The sequence below is a fragment of the Hipposideros armiger genome, unplaced genomic scaffold (assembly GCF_001890085.2).
Source record: "Hipposideros armiger isolate ML-2016 unplaced genomic scaffold, ASM189008v1 scaffold_67, whole genome shotgun sequence".
In the NCBI taxonomy this organism is placed as follows: Eukaryota; Metazoa; Chordata; class Mammalia; order Chiroptera; family Hipposideridae; genus Hipposideros; species Hipposideros armiger.
In genome coordinates this window covers 1,855,205-1,872,581 of record NW_017731417.1, presented here as the reverse complement: position 1 = coordinate 1,872,581, position 17,377 = coordinate 1,855,205, and the positions used below count along the sequence as shown (strand labels likewise).

Here is a 17,377-nt window from a genome sequence, read left to right as displayed (position 1 = left end):
TCTACATATGAGGCAGCCTTTCCAGGAGTTGACAAGGCACAGTACTGGGGATCTGGCCCGACCTTCTCAGGGCTGACCACAGGTGGGACTCCCTGCCTGTTATTCTTATATTAACAGTGTGATATCCCATAAACAGCTTCTCAGAAAAGAAAATCCAAATTGGTGGTACATCATTTCAAATGAAATTAAAATGACTTGATTTCTAAGATTACTGTACTTGTTTTATCTGAAATGCCTGAAATAAAAATTCATGAAAAATAAGAGAATGACGGTGTTTTACACATTGATTTATTTTAAAGCAAAATATATAAGAAAATGTACAGTGTCTCATAAAGCATTTGATATGTATTGGGTTGTTGGAAAAGTCATGACGTATTTTTTCTGTTTTTTGTTGCAAAATGGGGCATGACTTTTCCGACAACCCAATAGTTTCAAATACAATTTTAAAGCTTCAAATAAAGTCTTTAATCAGGATAAATATATACACTTTTAGCCATCAAAGTGCAATTTTAAAGGCAGATTTCAGATCTCTTAATGATAGCTAATGGCAAGCTTAAGGACATTAAAAATGTGCATGTATAAAAAATTTGAGGCAATTCATGAAAATGTTTTATAAACATTATAAACAAACATCTACCATATAACATGGGAGAAGGCTTCATAATCTACTTACAAAGGCTGAAATCCTGTCTTTTATAATACTATCAAGTTTTCATTACACATTCTTGTTTATACTTCCATAAGTCATCTTCACTAATATCAAGGGTAGGTTTGTGTTTCATACACATACGTGTATACATAAACACACTAGTTTTGCCCATCTATAACGCCCCATCATAAGAATATACTTGGTCTGAGGAACAGTCAGAGCATAGCAAAGTGCTGCTTTAACTGTTTAATTAAAAGCTGGGTGTCCACATGATCCGGAAATGCTGCTGCAGACTTCTGGGCAGCAACATAGCTTCTCTGCAGGTCTCCAATCTGTAAGATGGAGCAGAATAAGACCACAGAACGAGACATGAAAACATGAGTAAGGAAGTCAAAGCAAGGCATACTCTCTGCATACTGTAGAAAACGCAAAGGATCCTTAAAGGTAAATTGCTTGATTAGGCTACTTTGGTTTTAGAATTCTTTCACTTAGATAACAATTCAATCTTGAAAAATACATGAGAAAAATAAAATAACCAATTTGTATAAATATTTCTGCCTCATTACAGCTGTCTAGTTATAAATTCATAAACCTGTGTTTTCTTTTCCTGTCACTGACAGTGTTATAAAAATAAATAACATTTGCATGCGAAAACAGCCCTGTGTGGTTTCAGAAAGCCTGAGGACAGCTCTTTGTAATATATCACAAAGACATATTTTGATTAGGGTATTATCTTGTGGATAGAAATTCAAGCAAAAACTATGGTATTTAAGATACAAAAACATGCTCTGAGAGGTTTTAAATGGTGCTAGCACATTAATGTTGAAAAAATATCTGGTTTTAAAAGTTTATAAAGGGTGTTGCTGATTTACAATAAACTATGTGTTAAAATCCAGTCCTAAAGAAAAACACACAGTATCCGAATCATTCTGAATGTATCTTGATTCATGTATACATTTCTAAAGACAGCACTTTTCAGTGTGTGCACACACATAAATCTAGATAATTCAATTCTGGTAGTTTTTCTGTAACATGCATATGTGTTAAAAAACATAAGAAGTTTCCTTTTTTAAATCATAGCATTTCTTTCCAACATAGTATTTTCTCTAAAGGAAGGATAGCCTTTTGCTTAAAGAAACATCTCCTATGCGTTATATATTATTAAAATGTGATAATATTCCTGAAAGAAAGTAATCACGCCTTCTTCATGGTTTACCTAAGTGGCAGCGCAGCACAGTGGAAAAAACCGGGGCATCCCTGGGGGCCAGTTATGAGTTCTGAACTTGCTCATGACTCGAGAAAAGTCTTTCACGGGTAAGTTCCATAAATAAGGCTTGCATTCCACTAGAATGTAAGCTGCACAAGGTAGAGGTTTTTGTCTGTTTTATTCTCTGCTAACATTTTCTGTACCTACAATAGTGCCTGGTACATAGCAGAGGCTCAATAAACAAAACATCAGGTATATGACAAAATGAGTAAGGAAAGTAAGGGATACTTACAGTGCAGGGCTGCTGGGAGACTTAGCAAGTGTGTGGAGCACCTGGAACAGTGGCTGGTTCTTAACAAGCACTCAAAAATTACAACTTAGGAATGACAGCTTGTCTTATTTTCAAAACAGAAATGAGTGTGGATGGCTTCATGTTCATGCTATGAAAAATGACTTATTTTTATAAGGTCTTTTGGTCTATAAAGAAAGAGTCTTTACATCAGCAAACATTTTTAGCCATTTCCTTATCCTCAAAACTCACCTTCCATGTTAAAGGAAGGTCTCCAAGCAAAAGTTAGTTATTAGATGCCTTTTGTTTGTTTTCTTCTTATTATTAAAAATGGCACACGATTCCTATTAGCACTTGGATATTAACTGACCTGTAACACAATATTAACAGTTGCATTTTCCCCATATTGTTTATAGCTAAAAGAGCTTTCACTAATATCCTTAATTTTACAGCAATTGTGCTAGAGACTTGGCGGCAATATGATCCATAAATAATATATAGGAGTTCCTTGATGTAAACGCCAATTACTAAATCCTCCCCAAACTAAGAGTTACTTCGTGAGTATTTTTTCCATGATGAAATGTCATATTTTAAAACATAAAATCATTCTTCTGCAATCTGTAATGGTCAGATGATGAATGAAACAGATCAAATGATAATTGATAAAGAAAGAGAATACCTTATCAGAGATTGTTGCAAAATTAAAATGCGGCTCGTACATATGGGGTGCTAAAGATGACGCAGTTTGTAACAGTGCTCTTGCCTGCGTAAAAAAAAGAAAAGAAAAACTAAAGGTACATGAGCATATATCAGCACTATCCTTTACTCAGGATACGAGCTTAATAAACATGGTCCTGTGGTAAACACGGATGACATGCCTCAGGAAATACAAGTTACTGATGTACAACTAACTACTTACATCCTGCCAAAATTGTATTAATCATAAAATGCTTGAAAATAAGAGAATTGAAAACAGAATAGATTTAGTTACTTGAGAACCACCGTTCTTGTAAAGTTTATAACTCAATATGACATAGAACTCAAAATATGATCCTCCCAATGCTAAAAAAAAAAAAAAATTCCTATTAATCTAGTTTTTGTTGCTGTTGATTGATCTAGTGGGCTTCTAATGATCTGTTTTCTAATGCAACAAGAAAAACAACCAAAAAACCCACAGTAAATTTCAAACCCCCAAGTTCTGTGCTGGATGACGGTGAGCCAGCATTTATTACACTGCTGACCTGAAAATGACAATTGAACACAACCGAAAACGACACACACAAAGAAAATTTACATCATTCTTCTGCCCTGTAGGCTCAAAGGAGCCTACATTGCTGGGACCACTGAGTGACAGGAGATGCTCCTACAGTCACTGTTAAGACCACAAATTCAGCATTCCAAGCGGCTGAACAACCTGCCGACTTGTAGCTAAACCCAAAACCTCTATCCGTGACCCTGAGGACAAATTCATGTATCTTTTTTTAATGGAAAATAAAATGACAGTTCATGTAGGATGGTGAATATTCATTTTTTTGTGTTTGATTAGCTATTTTCTTTTTATGTATTTATTTATTTATTTTAAAGATTTTTACTGGGGAATTGGGGGAAGGGGAACAGACAAGTTGCTGTTGTTTTGTTCTTCAGTCTAGCTGTGGAGGACGTTGCTTCACTGGCCCAAGTTGGCACCATCATTGCGCTCTTCCCGGGCGAGGCAGATCAGTCGCCGGCTTCTGGACACTGCTCACATGGCTGCTAGCTGCTCACAGTGGCTGCTGGCCGCTCACGCTGGCTGCTGGCTACACACGGTAGCCCATGGCAACCCACTGCAGCAGGGGCTGCAGCCTACGCCTTCGCCGGCGACTCACGGCAGCCCAGCTCCAGGTCGAGCTGTTGTTCAGCATCTTAGCTGTAGAGGGCGCAGTGTCACTGGTCCTCATATGTGGGATCCGAACTGGGGCCCTCTGGTGTCCCAAGCCTGTTCTTAACCAACGCGCCACTCGGCCAGCCCAGCTATTTTCTTTTTAAGTTGAGGTATAACTAACAATAAAATCGGGTGTGTATCATGAAACCTTTCATCACTACATTTCAAATCAATTTTATACTAAAGAAACTACAATAACGGGGAAGGAAAAGCACCACTATGGGAACAAAGACAATCACAAAAAGCAGTTGCTTCCTACAGACATAGGTAAAGTTCTATGGCAGAACAAGTTCCCATTTTGGAGTAGTTTTTGTTTATAAAACACAAATCCATCTTTGTATTTTATACATTTGCTCTGGGGGAATTTATGAAATAAAGGTCCTATCCAATGATGTTTCTTTCCTTGTTTTGTTAAAAGTTTGTCATTGTGCTGAGACCAGGTTGGAGGACAACGTCCTGGCTTGCTGCTCATTATGTCTGTGACCTTGGGGACTTACTTACCCGCCTTGAGTCTCTGTTTATTATATATTGAGCATCTTAAAAATCTGTTATAATAATAATGCAATCTGTTAAGCATCTACCACGCACTCAATACTATGCTTCTACTGTGCTAAGTGCTTTACATGCATGATCTGCTGATCCTTACAAAACATCTTCAGGTACTTTTATTACCCTATTTTATATACTCATATCATCCGTTCATTTCACAGACATTGACTGAGTACCTACCATGGGCCGGGCACTGTTTTTGGTGCTGAAATAGAGCAGTTAGAAGACAGAGAAAGTGGGTCCCTACTTTCAAGCTGCTGACATTCTTCATTGAATACACATGAAAATACCTGATAAAATGGTAAGTGCTCTGAAGAAAAAAGTAGTAGATGTGATCGTGCCTGAGGGCACCTTTAGGCTGATGTCTGAGATGCCCTTTCTAAGGAGTGGCAATTAAGCTAAGACCTCAATGGAAAAAAAAGTCATAGCAGGATCTGAAAGAACAACTTTCCAAAGGCCCTAAAGTTAGAACAGGCACTGCATATTTGCAGAGCAGCAAGACAGCTAACTTGTCTCAGTCAGTAGAAAAGGAGTACAGAAGCCCTCCCCCTCCACCCCCGTTATCTGCGGGGAATACGTTCCAAGACCCCCAGTGGATGCCTGAAACCTTGGAAAGTATTGAACCCTATATGTACTATGTTTTTCCTATACATACATATCTATGATAAAGTTTAATTTGTAAATTAGGCACAACAAGAAATTAACAATTACTAATAGTAAAATAGAACAATTATGACGATATATAACAAAACTTATGTAAATGTGGTCTCTCTCTCTCTTTGATAATCAATCTGATACCTGAGACAGCTACTAAGTGACTAATATGCAGCGAGGATACGCTGGACAAAGGATGATTCACATTCTAGGCAGGAAGGAGTGGAACAGAGAACGATTTCATCATGCTACTCAGGATGGTGCATAAGTTAAAATTTATAAATTGCTGATTTCTGGAATTTTCCATTTATTGATAATATTTTAGGACTATGGTTGACTGTGGGTAACTGAAACTGAGGAAAGCGAAACTGTGGATAAGGGGGGACTACTGTAGTGGCAAAAGACGTGGTCTGAGAGGGAGCCAGAGGGCAGATTATGTGGGGCCTTGTAGGCCAAGGTTTCAAGTCAGGATTTTATTCCAAGTGAAAAGAGAAAGCCTTTGGAGGATGCTAAGCAAAGCAGTAAGAAAATAATCTTGTTTCATAAAAAAATCCCTTCGGCTGTTCTGAGGAGGATGTATTACAGGGTACACTTACTTGCTGATATAAGTGAAAACAAAGAGACCAGCAAGGAGACTCTTTCAGAGTCCAGGAGTGGTGAGCAATTTGGAGAAGGGTGGCAAGGGACGGGTCCAGAATGTGGCTTGGACATAGAATAGACAGGGCTTCCTGAACATGATGGGGATGTGGGGTGGCAGGGAGGGGCAGTCGGAAAAAAGAGGTGTCAAGGCTGGCTCCTAGGATTTTGTCTTGAGCAGCTAGGTGGTGGAGGGAGACTTTGATTGGAGGAACAGTTCGCTAAGACAAGGAAGGCTGGGGAGGTGCAGATTTGCCCTCATGAAATCAGGTGTTCTATTTTGGCTACAGAAAGGTTAAGTAACTTGTCCAAAGCCACATCGCTACCACATGACAGAGCTGGGATTCAAACCCAGGCTGGTCAGACTTTAGAGCTCACTGTTAAATTATAACAAGTAAGGATGCTACACATGACAGCTTCTCTGTGAAGGATGCACACCGTCCCCTGGGCCACTGACCTGCTCCACGTGGCCCTTCCGCATCTCCAGCACGGCCAGGTTGTTGTAGGCCTCGGCGTGGTGGTTGTTGTGGACCAGGGCCAGCCTGAAGCACTGATGGGCCAAGTTCGTATCTCCTATTCCCTGCAGAAGAAAAGCACATATCTGCACACACAAATCCATGTGCTTCCTCCTGCCATCGCCTCCCATCTTTCTTCATAGAAATCTTTTCTGCTACCACAGAAAAAGCAACAAGTACCAATCATATGAGTCAAGTGTGAGGTGCATGCAAAAGGATTTAACCTGGGAATAGAAACTGAGTTATGGTGACTCCTAGAAATCTCTAAATTGCTACAAAAGACTGCACAACCGAACCTGGATTGACAATACCTGAAAATGTCTTCCAACTAACTTGTGGCCACCTTTTTCTATAACAGAAATTACATTGTAGAAACAACATACCACAGCTACATGCCCCAAGTTGTACCAGACATCAGCGGCCTCTTCTTCGTTTTCAGCCAGGGAAAGGGCGCGTTCAAATGAGGTCAGAGTCATGTCATACTGCTGGGCGTAGAAGCAACAGAGCCCCAGATTGTTGAAAAGCTGGCAGTTGTAAACACCCATCTGCAGGAGACGTCTTTTTGAAAAAGAACACACACATTGTGGTGTCAGACTAACATTACAAATATTAAGACATATATATTTTTTACAAAGTTAGAAATAAATTCATTTTATAACTTTTAACACCCCCAAAGAATATAAATAGAAAGTATTATAGTAAATGAAAAAAATGTTAAAGCAAATACAAAAGCAGGTCTTTTTTAATGATTCGAGTCATGGGAAATGTGTCCAGAGGCAAACTTACAATTTATGCAAGTTCTCCCCCAAAAGCTTTGTTAGGAAACCAAAATAAGAGATAAATAGTCACACATTTTGGCTTCATAAAGCTTTGGTGCCCATAGATGAATTTCTAAGACCTTCTAATCTAGTTTGAAGACTGTGTTTAGTGTTTACCTCCAGGTTTCCAGCTGAGCTAAACCCTGTTTTTGGTTACGTGAATTTTGTGGGTTAGCTGCATCTACTGACCTCCAGTGGGATTCCACCAGGGAAGACAAGACCATCAGTGGACCCTCCTGTTATCCACTTAGCTTTCATGCTACAGCTCAAGAAGCCCGTTTGGATTCTATGAATCATTAACCCCAAAGGACAAAGGATAAGAGAGTTCAAATAAGCAAATGAAAATCCACCCAGCTGCCCCGAGCAACTCGTGGCCCACTTTGGGGATGGGGGAGCAGAGCCACAGCTGCATGTGACAAAACAGCATTCATATTATCATGTTTTATGCTTCCAACGTATGTTTGGAAAGAACCTTTGTCAGTTGCCAGTTATCTCCTTATATATAACCTAAGGGCTGAAGAGGAAATCAAAATTTAAAAATTAATCTCAGAAATCATCTGTAGGACAAAGTAAGTATGTGCTCACAAGAGAACGAGAAAACAGAATTTATTTAAATTGAAAAACTTTGTGGACAAGAGCTGACAATACTGCACAAAACAGGGGATCCTGGTACAGGTTCTCATCAGGGCTCAGAACCCGAGGCCCTCTGCTTTTTGCAAATCTCATCACTACGTCATCGTCATCTTCAGGGTCTTTCTATCATTGACAATGGTGTTAATGAAGGCAGTGAGGGTGAGAAGTGCTTCTGGTAACTATCAAACTGCTGTTGGTCAATGACAAAATGGCCGCTTCATACCACGATACAAGGTGAAAAAGTTGATTATTCAGGTGTGTTTCTACAAGATGCCAAATATCTGTGTGTTTCCAAATTATGACTTGTCACTTTAATGCTCACAAAAGAGCTGGGTGTTTGAATTTTTAGTCTCATATAGATACAGCCTACACATTACATTACTTCTCTACATTTTCATTCCACCGTTGTTATTGTTTCACCAATATTTTACAGGAAAGTAGTTGTAGAAATTGAAGGTCAAGCACACCTGTAAAACCGGAGAGCTATTTCTGGTTGATCAGAATAAAAGTGGTTACTTCCAATGCACGCAATGGCTTCTATGTGAGTATTGTCCTGTTTCAAAACTTCTTTGTAGTATTCAGCTGCTGATGAAATATTGTTCATTTCCTGTTCTCCATCAAGACAGAAGAGCAACACTTCATTAATATGGCCAATAAAAGTTGTTTTTTTTTCTGACTGGTTTACATTGTTTCATTCAATAAATATTTACTAAGAGCCTACTATGTGTCAGACTGTTCTAGGCCCTGGGGACATACTATGAACAAAAACATAAAGTTACTATCTTCAAGGAGGTTACATCTGGTAGGAAAGACAGACAAATGAACAAATACATACTGTGGGGTCAGGCAAGGATAAGCGTTGTACAGAAAAGCAGAGCAGGGTAAGGAGGGAGGGAGGGGGTGATCTGTGAACAGAGGCCGGACTGAGACCTGAGCACAAACGGGGAAGCGAAAGGTGGGCAGAGGGAACAGTGACTGTGCGAGCCTGAGGTGGGAACACACTTGTCCCGTGTGAAGAGCCACGCAAAAGCGAGTGAGGCTGCAAAGAGGGAGACAGGCACAAAAGGGGTCAGAGGCAGCCAGAGTTCTGTTAGTCATGACGAGAACTTCAGGTTTTTTCCTTAAATTGAGGGAAAGCCATTAGAGAGGTAAGAGCAGAGGAGTAACGTGATTCTATTTATGTTTTTTTTTTTTAAGATTTTTATTGGGGAATTGGGGGAAGGGGAACAGACAAGTTGCTGTCGTTTTGTTCTTCAGTCTAGTTGTGGAGGGCGTTGCTTCACTGGCCCAAGTTGGCACCATCATTGCGCTCTTCCCAGGTGAGGCAGATCAGTCGCCGGCTTCTGGCCGCTCACGCTGGCTGCTGGCCACACACGGTAGCCCATGGCAACCCACTGCAGCAGTGGCTACAGGCTACGCCGTTGCTGGTGACTCACGGCAGCCCAGCTCCATGTTGAGCTGTTGTTCAGCATCTTAGCTGTGGAGGGCAGTGTCACTGGCCCTCATATGTGGGATCCGAACCGGGGCCCTGTGGCGTCCCAAGCCAGTTCTTTTTTTTTTTTTTTTTTTTTTTTTTTTTTTTTTAGCTGAGCCATCCCGCCACCTGTTGGCAGCTCACGGCTGCTCAGCTCGGGCTGACTCGAACCACTGTTGCTCAGAGCTCAAACTCTTGAGCGAGCTCTTAACCAACTGAGCCACTCAGCCGGCCCCCCAAGCCAGTTCTTAACCATCACGCCACTCAGCCAGCCCTCTAGTTACGTTCTTAAAGAATAACTTGGCGGTTACACATAGGATACACCAAAGTGGGGAAGAATGGCAGCAGGAAGACCAGGAGTCTCCTTGATCATCACAAATGATGCATTTCATGTTATTAATGAATGTTGTATCTCTCAAGTGCACCTTCAAGGCCAGTTCATGCTCCACATCCCTGAAGAAAATTTCCCTAGTACCCTCACTTCATAAAACTCTCTTCTGTTTCTCAATTTCCATGACACTTATTGTGTGAACCACTCACTCCTTGTCATATGAGGACTCATATTTTTGTTAGATTTTAATCACAACGTATTTTATTAAATCTAAGAGACTCCACCAATTGTAAGAAATACCACACAATGCTTTTTATGACACAGAAAATTTTTTTTACCTCCATGGGCTTCAGTTGTGTGTGTGTGTGTGTGTGTGTGTGTGTGTGTGTGTGTGTCTGTGTGTTTATTTAAGAACTTTAATTTTTTAGAGCAGTTCTAGGTTCATAGCAAAATTGATGGAACAATACAGACATTAATGCATTTTATTATTCAATATCAAAAAATGTATCCATTAATATTATCACCAATTTCATCAATGTTAGTATTAGAAACTATTTTTGTGGACCCCTTGAAAGGGGTCTCAGGGACCCCCAGGAATCCCTGAGCCACACTTTGAGAAATGCTGATATTAGAATGATACTTGGGGCCTTTCTTCCTACTCACTCATCCGCATGAGAAACAGAGCAAGCCTGTCTCAGCCCCTCTGGGTCTCTGGTGGTAGAATTTGCCCAAACCGGTGTCAGGAATTATTGTAAAGCTAAAGTTATCAGACAGCAGGGAGGATATCTCAATGGGACTTTTCATGGAATTTGACAACATGACTCTAAAATTTATAAGACTAAGCAAAAGTCCAAAATAGTCAAGACATTCCTGATGAAGATGAATGAAGTGCCCTACCAAATAGTAAGTTTGATAAGTAATTAAGATGGTATAATACTGATATAAGGTTAGACAAACAGACCAACAGAACAGAAGGCCCGAAAACATATCTACCATATATAGAAAAAAATTTATATTTGACATTACAGACCTTGGGAAAAGGATCAGTAAACGTACGGGGACAACTAGCTATCTACAGGGAGAGATATCGCCCTATCTCGTACCATTTTCTATACTCTTCTGTATGTTTGAAGTATTTCATAATAAACACTCAGCTTGGCTAAATGCATACACTAAAATCTTTCATTCTATTGGTGAACTACAGGCCCACCATCATAGTTTTATAAATTGTTCTCCTTGCTAGGACTCCAAGAGATTACGGGCTTACTTAAGAAGCATAGTCTTGGGCCGGCCGAGTGGCGCGATGGTTAAGAACTGGCTTGGGATGCCAGAGGGCCCCGGTTCGGATCCCACATATGAGGGCCAGTGACACTGCCCTCCACAGCTAAGATGCCAGGTTGAGCTGGGCTGCCGTGAGTCGCCAGCGACGGCGTAGGCTGCAGCCCCTGTGGCAGTGGGTTGCCATGGGCTATGGTATGTAGCCAGCAGCCAGCGTGAGCGGCCAGCAGCCGCAATGAGCGGCCGTCCAGAAGCCGGCGACTGATCTGCCTCACCCGGGAAGAGCACAATGATGGTGCCAACTTGGGCCAGTGAAGCAACATCCTCCACAACTAGACAGAAGAACAAAACGACAGCAACTTGTCTGTTCCCCTTCCCAATTCCCCACCGCTGTTCCCATCCCCCCAATTCCCCAATAAAAATCTTTAAAAAAAAAAAAAAGAAGCATAGTCTTAATTTTACGTCAATTTTTTGAATACTGTGAACCTTACCTCATAGATCCTGGCAATTCCACAAAGCAGGGTTACTTCTCCTGGAAACTTATCTAAGCCTTGCTTGAAAAGATTTAAAGCAGTCACAGGTTGATCCAATGAGATGTAAACCTAAAACCAAGATACACTTCAGTAAAAGTACTGGTTCTTAAAATAATATAGTATTTGTCATGATAAGTTTATAATTATTGCTTAGTAACAAAAATCATCTCCTAGATATTACAGTAAAATTTCTTCAAATTGTGTAGGATTAATTTCCAATAATGATGTTATAGTTTTATCTCCACATGTTGTATATAAAGCATCCATTTATTTATTCCTTCAACAAATGCTCATTGTGGGCTTACTATTGTCACAGAGACTAAGCAGTAACTAGACCAGAAAGGATGAAGGGACAATCTTTTTAGGGTAGAACAGACATGAGCATGTCTACTGGCTGGCACTAAGCCAGAGGTTGAAGTCGAAAATGCAGGGACAAAGGGGGATGACCATGGAACAAGGGCTGAGAAAGCAGCAGGGGAGAGCTTGTGGAGAGAGTGATTTTGAAAAAGCACCCTCCAAAATAAAGGGGAAACAGATTTGTGAGGTATGGGGTCAGGGAGTTGAGAGAGTTAGCACTTGATGGCTTCCACTTAATTAGCAATTAGGATATTTGAATGAATAACCCATGTACCTAAGAGGAATCTGTAAAATAGAGAACTATTTTATGTATAGAAACATAAGATTATGACAATTTTTTCTTCGTGATAATAGATCCTCTATTTCTTCCTAAACAGCTAGATTGTGCTTTGAAGAATGGCCCAAATGGATACACAGAAAACTTTTTACCTCACATGCTTCTAAATTGTTTTTTAAAATACAATAATCAATACAATTTAATATGCTAAGTAATATAAAATATTTAATAATTTTTTAAGTTAACCATCTAAAATTTTAGGGAATAATGTTGTTTCTAAAATCTGCTTGAGCTCTATAACTTAGCAATCATTCCTTAACATACTAAAGAAAATAATTAAATTTTACCTCTATACAGGCATGTAGGCAACAATGGGTTTAAACAAATCAATTTATGGGAAAATAGGTCAAACCATGTATTTAACAATAGTTAAAATTGAAAGTACATTTTTTAGCCATGTGACATGTGATCATCAACTAAGATGATACTCAATGGTGTGGCCTGAATTTTAATTTCAAGCTGTCAGGAAAATTTAAAAGTCCACTGGGATACATAGAAACTTCTTTAAGAAGTAAGTTTAATATACAATTGTTAAATAGAAGATAAAGATACCAGACAGTTTCAAACATTTTTGAAAGCAACTGTACGCGTACTAAGATTAGCACAGTACAGATTGGCACAGATTAGCAAATTCTATAGCTTACCTTTCATTTTGTATCCTTTTAGTATGCTAATTTCAATACCATATTTAGAAAGTAGTCGCACTTCCTTTTATATTTCATCTTCTTTTTAACCTCCTTTCCCACATTTTTATAATTTAAAAACATCTTAAATATACAGAAAGATGATGTCATAACAACAGCTTCATCAAATATTTCTTTTCAAGTAGACTTGATGGGGGTTAAGAAGTAACTATCCTAACACTGAAAATTCTGGGTGGCCCTTCACTTCCGTGGTGGCTGTGGGTGGCACTAAGAGGCAGTGAGTAGGCTCTGGCATAGGTCCTGGGTTTGAATGCTGGCTCTTAACAGCCAAGTAACCCTGAAAATCTTAGCCTCTTTAAGTCTCTTTTTCCTTAAGAGTACAAAGGAAATATTAAAACCTACCGGCAGGGTTGCCATAAGGGCTAAACTGCATATGGAACAGACCTGCTACAATACCTTACACTGAATAGGTGCTCAATCAAAGGGAAACATTGCTTTTGCTATTATGACAGAGCCAAGAAATCAAAGATCTAGATAAAAGCAATCCCTGTTCTCTACAGTCTGCTTAGGTGAGAGACAGTGTGTTATAAAAAAGGGGGCCTCGCAGGGGCCTGTTACCCATAGGGTTGGTTAAGCCTGAGGTTTTTCCCTCTGCTTTAACTGGAAATCTTTCAAAAGGGTTTTCTTATTTTTTATGCAATCAATTTCTCCTGAAATAGTTATTCTCCATATGGTCTCACTTTTTCCCTTGCTGGAAAGAAATATAAGTTAAATCTGTACACATTAACTTGCCAAAATATTCCCAAAGAAACTGGCAACTCTCCCCATGCATTGGCCGGAATTTAAACATTTACTCTGAGAAGACAGATTTCACTCAAATTAAGAATATTTACTTACTTTTGCCAAGTAGAGAAATGTATCTACCATTTCCTGCTGCTTCAGGGCTGACTTAAACTGCTTTTCTGCGTCACGATACATGCCTAACCTAAGAACAGCCATTAAAAAAATTAGATGTTCAACTTAAAAATAAATACTATGACATTTCTTCATATCATGAGGATATGAATAGAGGCAAATTACATCCACAAGAGTAAGCATGTACTAAAGAAGGTAATATCGTACTCATATGTTAATATCATCATGTATATTTATACAGTTTAGCAAAAAGTTGCCTAGTGCCCACGTTCACTGTCTTTCTAACCCTCAAATGCTGAGTCAAGAGTCTGTTGGCAGTCTAGTCACAGCAGAACTAATAGCTGGCGGTGAGCCAGGCCACACAGTTCACCACCCAAAGAGCTTAGGATCAGCTGGACCTACGGCAAGTGACCTGAATAAATGCCTCGAGTCTCTATTTTACTGGCACAATTAAAGGATGACATTTTTTGGAAAACATCTTCTGCTGAGACAAAACCCCATTTTTAAAGCCGTTCTTAAACAATTTTGATGTAAGTAGTAATTGCCACTTGAGGATACAGCAATCCCATTTTATTATTCTAGAAACATTTTCTTTTCCTTTTTTAGTATCTGAGACTGATTGTCCTAGTCTACAAATCTGAGATTTGGTCCCTGTGTAACTATAACTGTCCCGATGTCAGCACCAATCTCTGCCCAGGGGACATTCCGATACCACTAAATCAATCACTGAAGGACACTTCAGCCCTTCCTCAACAGATCTGTGGGGCTTTCTCATAACTAGTCATCCCCAGCTATCTAAGAGCTACTTGGGCACTTTATAATAATGCTTTCATTTTGTGAAATAAAGTCAGGACAATACACAGTATGTTCCACTGTGCTACTTTCACTTAAAGGCTTGAAAAAAAATAGCTTTGATCATTTTTCTAACCTAAGCCTCAAGTGTTGGTATGGCTATACCCAAATAGCTGTTAGAAGACATGGGATGAAGGAGGTTAAAAGAGATTTTTTTTTAAAAAAACTGGCCTAAAGTTAGAGATATGGCAGAAGCCCACACCTCTTCAAAGGTCCCACAACTTTTACAAGATGTATTTACAAAACATTATCAAAGAACTCTAAAAGTTCTGTAAAACAGCATATTTATACATTTAACTTCAACTGAATATGCAAGTCTTAAACACACACGGCTGAAGTTCGGTCACTGAATTCCATGAACACCTAATTATTCATGGGAGTCTGGACATTTTTATCTAATAAACTGTCTCTTCCAAAAATTATTTAAAAGGGACTACAACTTTCCATCACCACATATTTGATCCCTTTTACCTTCATCTACCACCCTCCTCCTTCCTTACCTAACAATTGTCACCCCAATAAACTCTAATTAAAAAAAAATTTTTTTAACCAAAAACTAAAAGGGATTACAACAAAAGGACACATATAAAACAAGAACATGAAAACAGAAATAGATTTTTTTAAAACCTTGGAGATGGAAGAATAAAAAAATTAAGAAACAAACAAGAAAGCAATCAGAGCTATTGAGCTATCTGGAAACCAAAGAAAAGAAGGAAGGATGGGTCATATGTTTTTTATTATTGCATCCTCAAGAGATAATTTCTTCTAGTATTTTCAAAAAGAAGTTTATCCCATGGGTTCTGGTGCAAAGGAAATGGAGTGGGCCATATATAAAGAAAGTCTAGGAATAATGAAAACATCAGTCAAGTTCATGAACACAGGCCAATATCAGAGCCAGAGTCCAACGGTAATCCCCAACAACTGCCAACTTTTTCTCTCCAATTTAATTCAATAAACATTGTCAAGCACCAACTGCACGCACATTTCATGAAGGCAAGGAGATGCAAAAATGAAGATAACAACCATGCACTAAAGGTACAAGTAAAGACTGAAATGAAACATGCTTGGGCCAGCCGAATGGCTCAGTTGGGTAAGAGCTTGCTCAAGAGTGTAAGCTTTGAGCAACAGGGTTGCCGGTTTGATTCCCGGCCTGAGCTGAGGTGCAGCTGAGCTGCGAACAGGTGGCAGGATGGCTCAGCTAAAATTAAAAAAACAAAAGAAGAAAGAAACATGCTCACAAATAAATTTAGTTTTATGGCAACAAGGGGGGAGGGGGAGAAGTGCTTTGAGAGCACAGAGGAAGAGTGGACCAAGATAGTTTCAGGCAAGAAGTGGCAGACAAGATTGTGACAGCTAGACAGGGTGGGGTGAGGGAGGAGGGGTATTTCAGCTAGAAGCAAACTATCAGAATAAGTACACAGGCAGGAAAGTACACAACACGGTAGGGGAATGCTGAGTTGTGCTGGTTACAACGAAAAGGACACAATAAGGAATGAAAGAAGTGAGAGATACGGGCAAACGTGCAGACAGACTGGGATGAGGCCGTGGAGGCCACACCTAAACCCAGACTTCAGTGGTAATCGGGATTAACCAAAGAATCTAACAAGAGTTGTTTTTTCACAATAGTTACTCTGATGGTGTCAGGACTAATGGGGCAAATAAATGAAGGCAGAAAACCCAGAGAAGGAGCTAATGTAACAATTCAAAGAAATGCCCCCTGAATGTCACAGTGTGGGCTTGGGGGCGGAACTGGGCAGCAAGGGAACAAGTGTGAGAGCTACTGCAGAGGAAGAACCAACAGAACTAAGTGATCAGCAGCAAAGAGACAGAAGCCAATTGGGGGCTACGTCAGCTGGTCATGCATCCTTGACCTGTCCACTCGAAGCTCGGAGCTCTTTCTCGGGGTTCCCACTTCACCTGCCTTACTTTTGTCACAATGGGAACCATGCATATAGTTGTGTACTGGACTCTCTCCACCTTCGACTGTAAACCATTTGAAGAAAGGGATTATCTAATAAATAATTGTTTTCCCAGTGGTTGGCAGAGTAGCTGCTCATTAAATATTTTACTAAGTGAGTGAGTGAATGAATGAATGAATGCGGTATCCATAATAAAGATGAGATGCTATTAAGGAACAGAGAAGAATGATAATTAATATGACAAAGTGCACTCATCTTAATACCGTCCTATGTGGATGGCAGAATGAATCCGAGTTGTGCTTATCTTTAATTATTAAAGGTTTCTGAAGGTTTTGCTTAGAAGCTCAAGATTTCAAGCTTGTTTTCAGAAATTATATTCATACGAGTTTAACGTTATAACAGTCTAAAATTACCTTTTAGCATAAAACACTTCCTCAACCTAACAGTAGGAAAAAATACAACATGAAATATCTAAATGCAAAGTAGTAGCCTAAATTTCAACAGGAGAAAATGCATACATTGTTTTTTCCATTTATGTATTTCCTTTCCTCACAATGAATGACTGAAAACTAAAATTTATAAGTACTGAAGAATGCTCACACTAATTCGTCTACCTTGTTTTTGAATAACAAAAGACATTTATCTCTATAAAATGTAATTGTTCATTTGTCCCTGCTTTTCTAATGCTCCAAGCGCATTTAAATGTCAGGGAGCAAGTTTCAGATCCACTTTACAAGTTGCTGTATGCGTATAACATTCATAAAATTAATTACAGGGTTTCTGATCTCTCAATTAATGTGCTTAAAAATGTGTTTAAACATTAAGCGAATTAATGTAAGAATATTCAGATCCTAAAGAAACACGAT

At 39.3% G+C, this 17,377-nt stretch overlaps 1 protein-coding gene across 8 annotated transcripts in view; it reads right to left on the bottom strand.

The window, feature by feature from the left end:
- Nucleotides 1–266: 266 nt before the first annotated feature.
- TTC8 (tetratricopeptide repeat domain 8) overlaps nt 267–17,377 on the bottom strand; it is a 42,952-nt gene continuing 25,841 nt past the window's right edge. For 6 of the 8 annotated variants that reach the window (XM_019642350.1, XM_019642352.1, XM_019642358.1 and 3 more), the window contains 7 exons: nt 13,723–13,810; nt 11,446–11,556; nt 8,339–8,478; nt 6,804–6,978; nt 6,363–6,506; nt 2,825–2,908; nt 267–981 (listed from right to left, as the gene is read on the bottom strand). In XM_019642350.1, the coding sequence (XP_019497895.1) occupies nt 865–981; nt 2,825–2,908; nt 6,363–6,506; nt 6,804–6,978; nt 8,339–8,478; nt 11,446–11,556; nt 13,723–13,810 (859 nt within the window). In that variant the 3' untranslated portion in view covers nt 267–864. The remainder of the gene's footprint in view (nt 982–2,824; nt 2,909–6,362; nt 6,507–6,803; nt 6,979–8,338; nt 8,479–11,445; nt 11,557–13,722; nt 13,811–17,377) is intronic. The other 2 variants (XM_019642351.1, XM_019642353.1) reach the window with 1 other exon arrangement.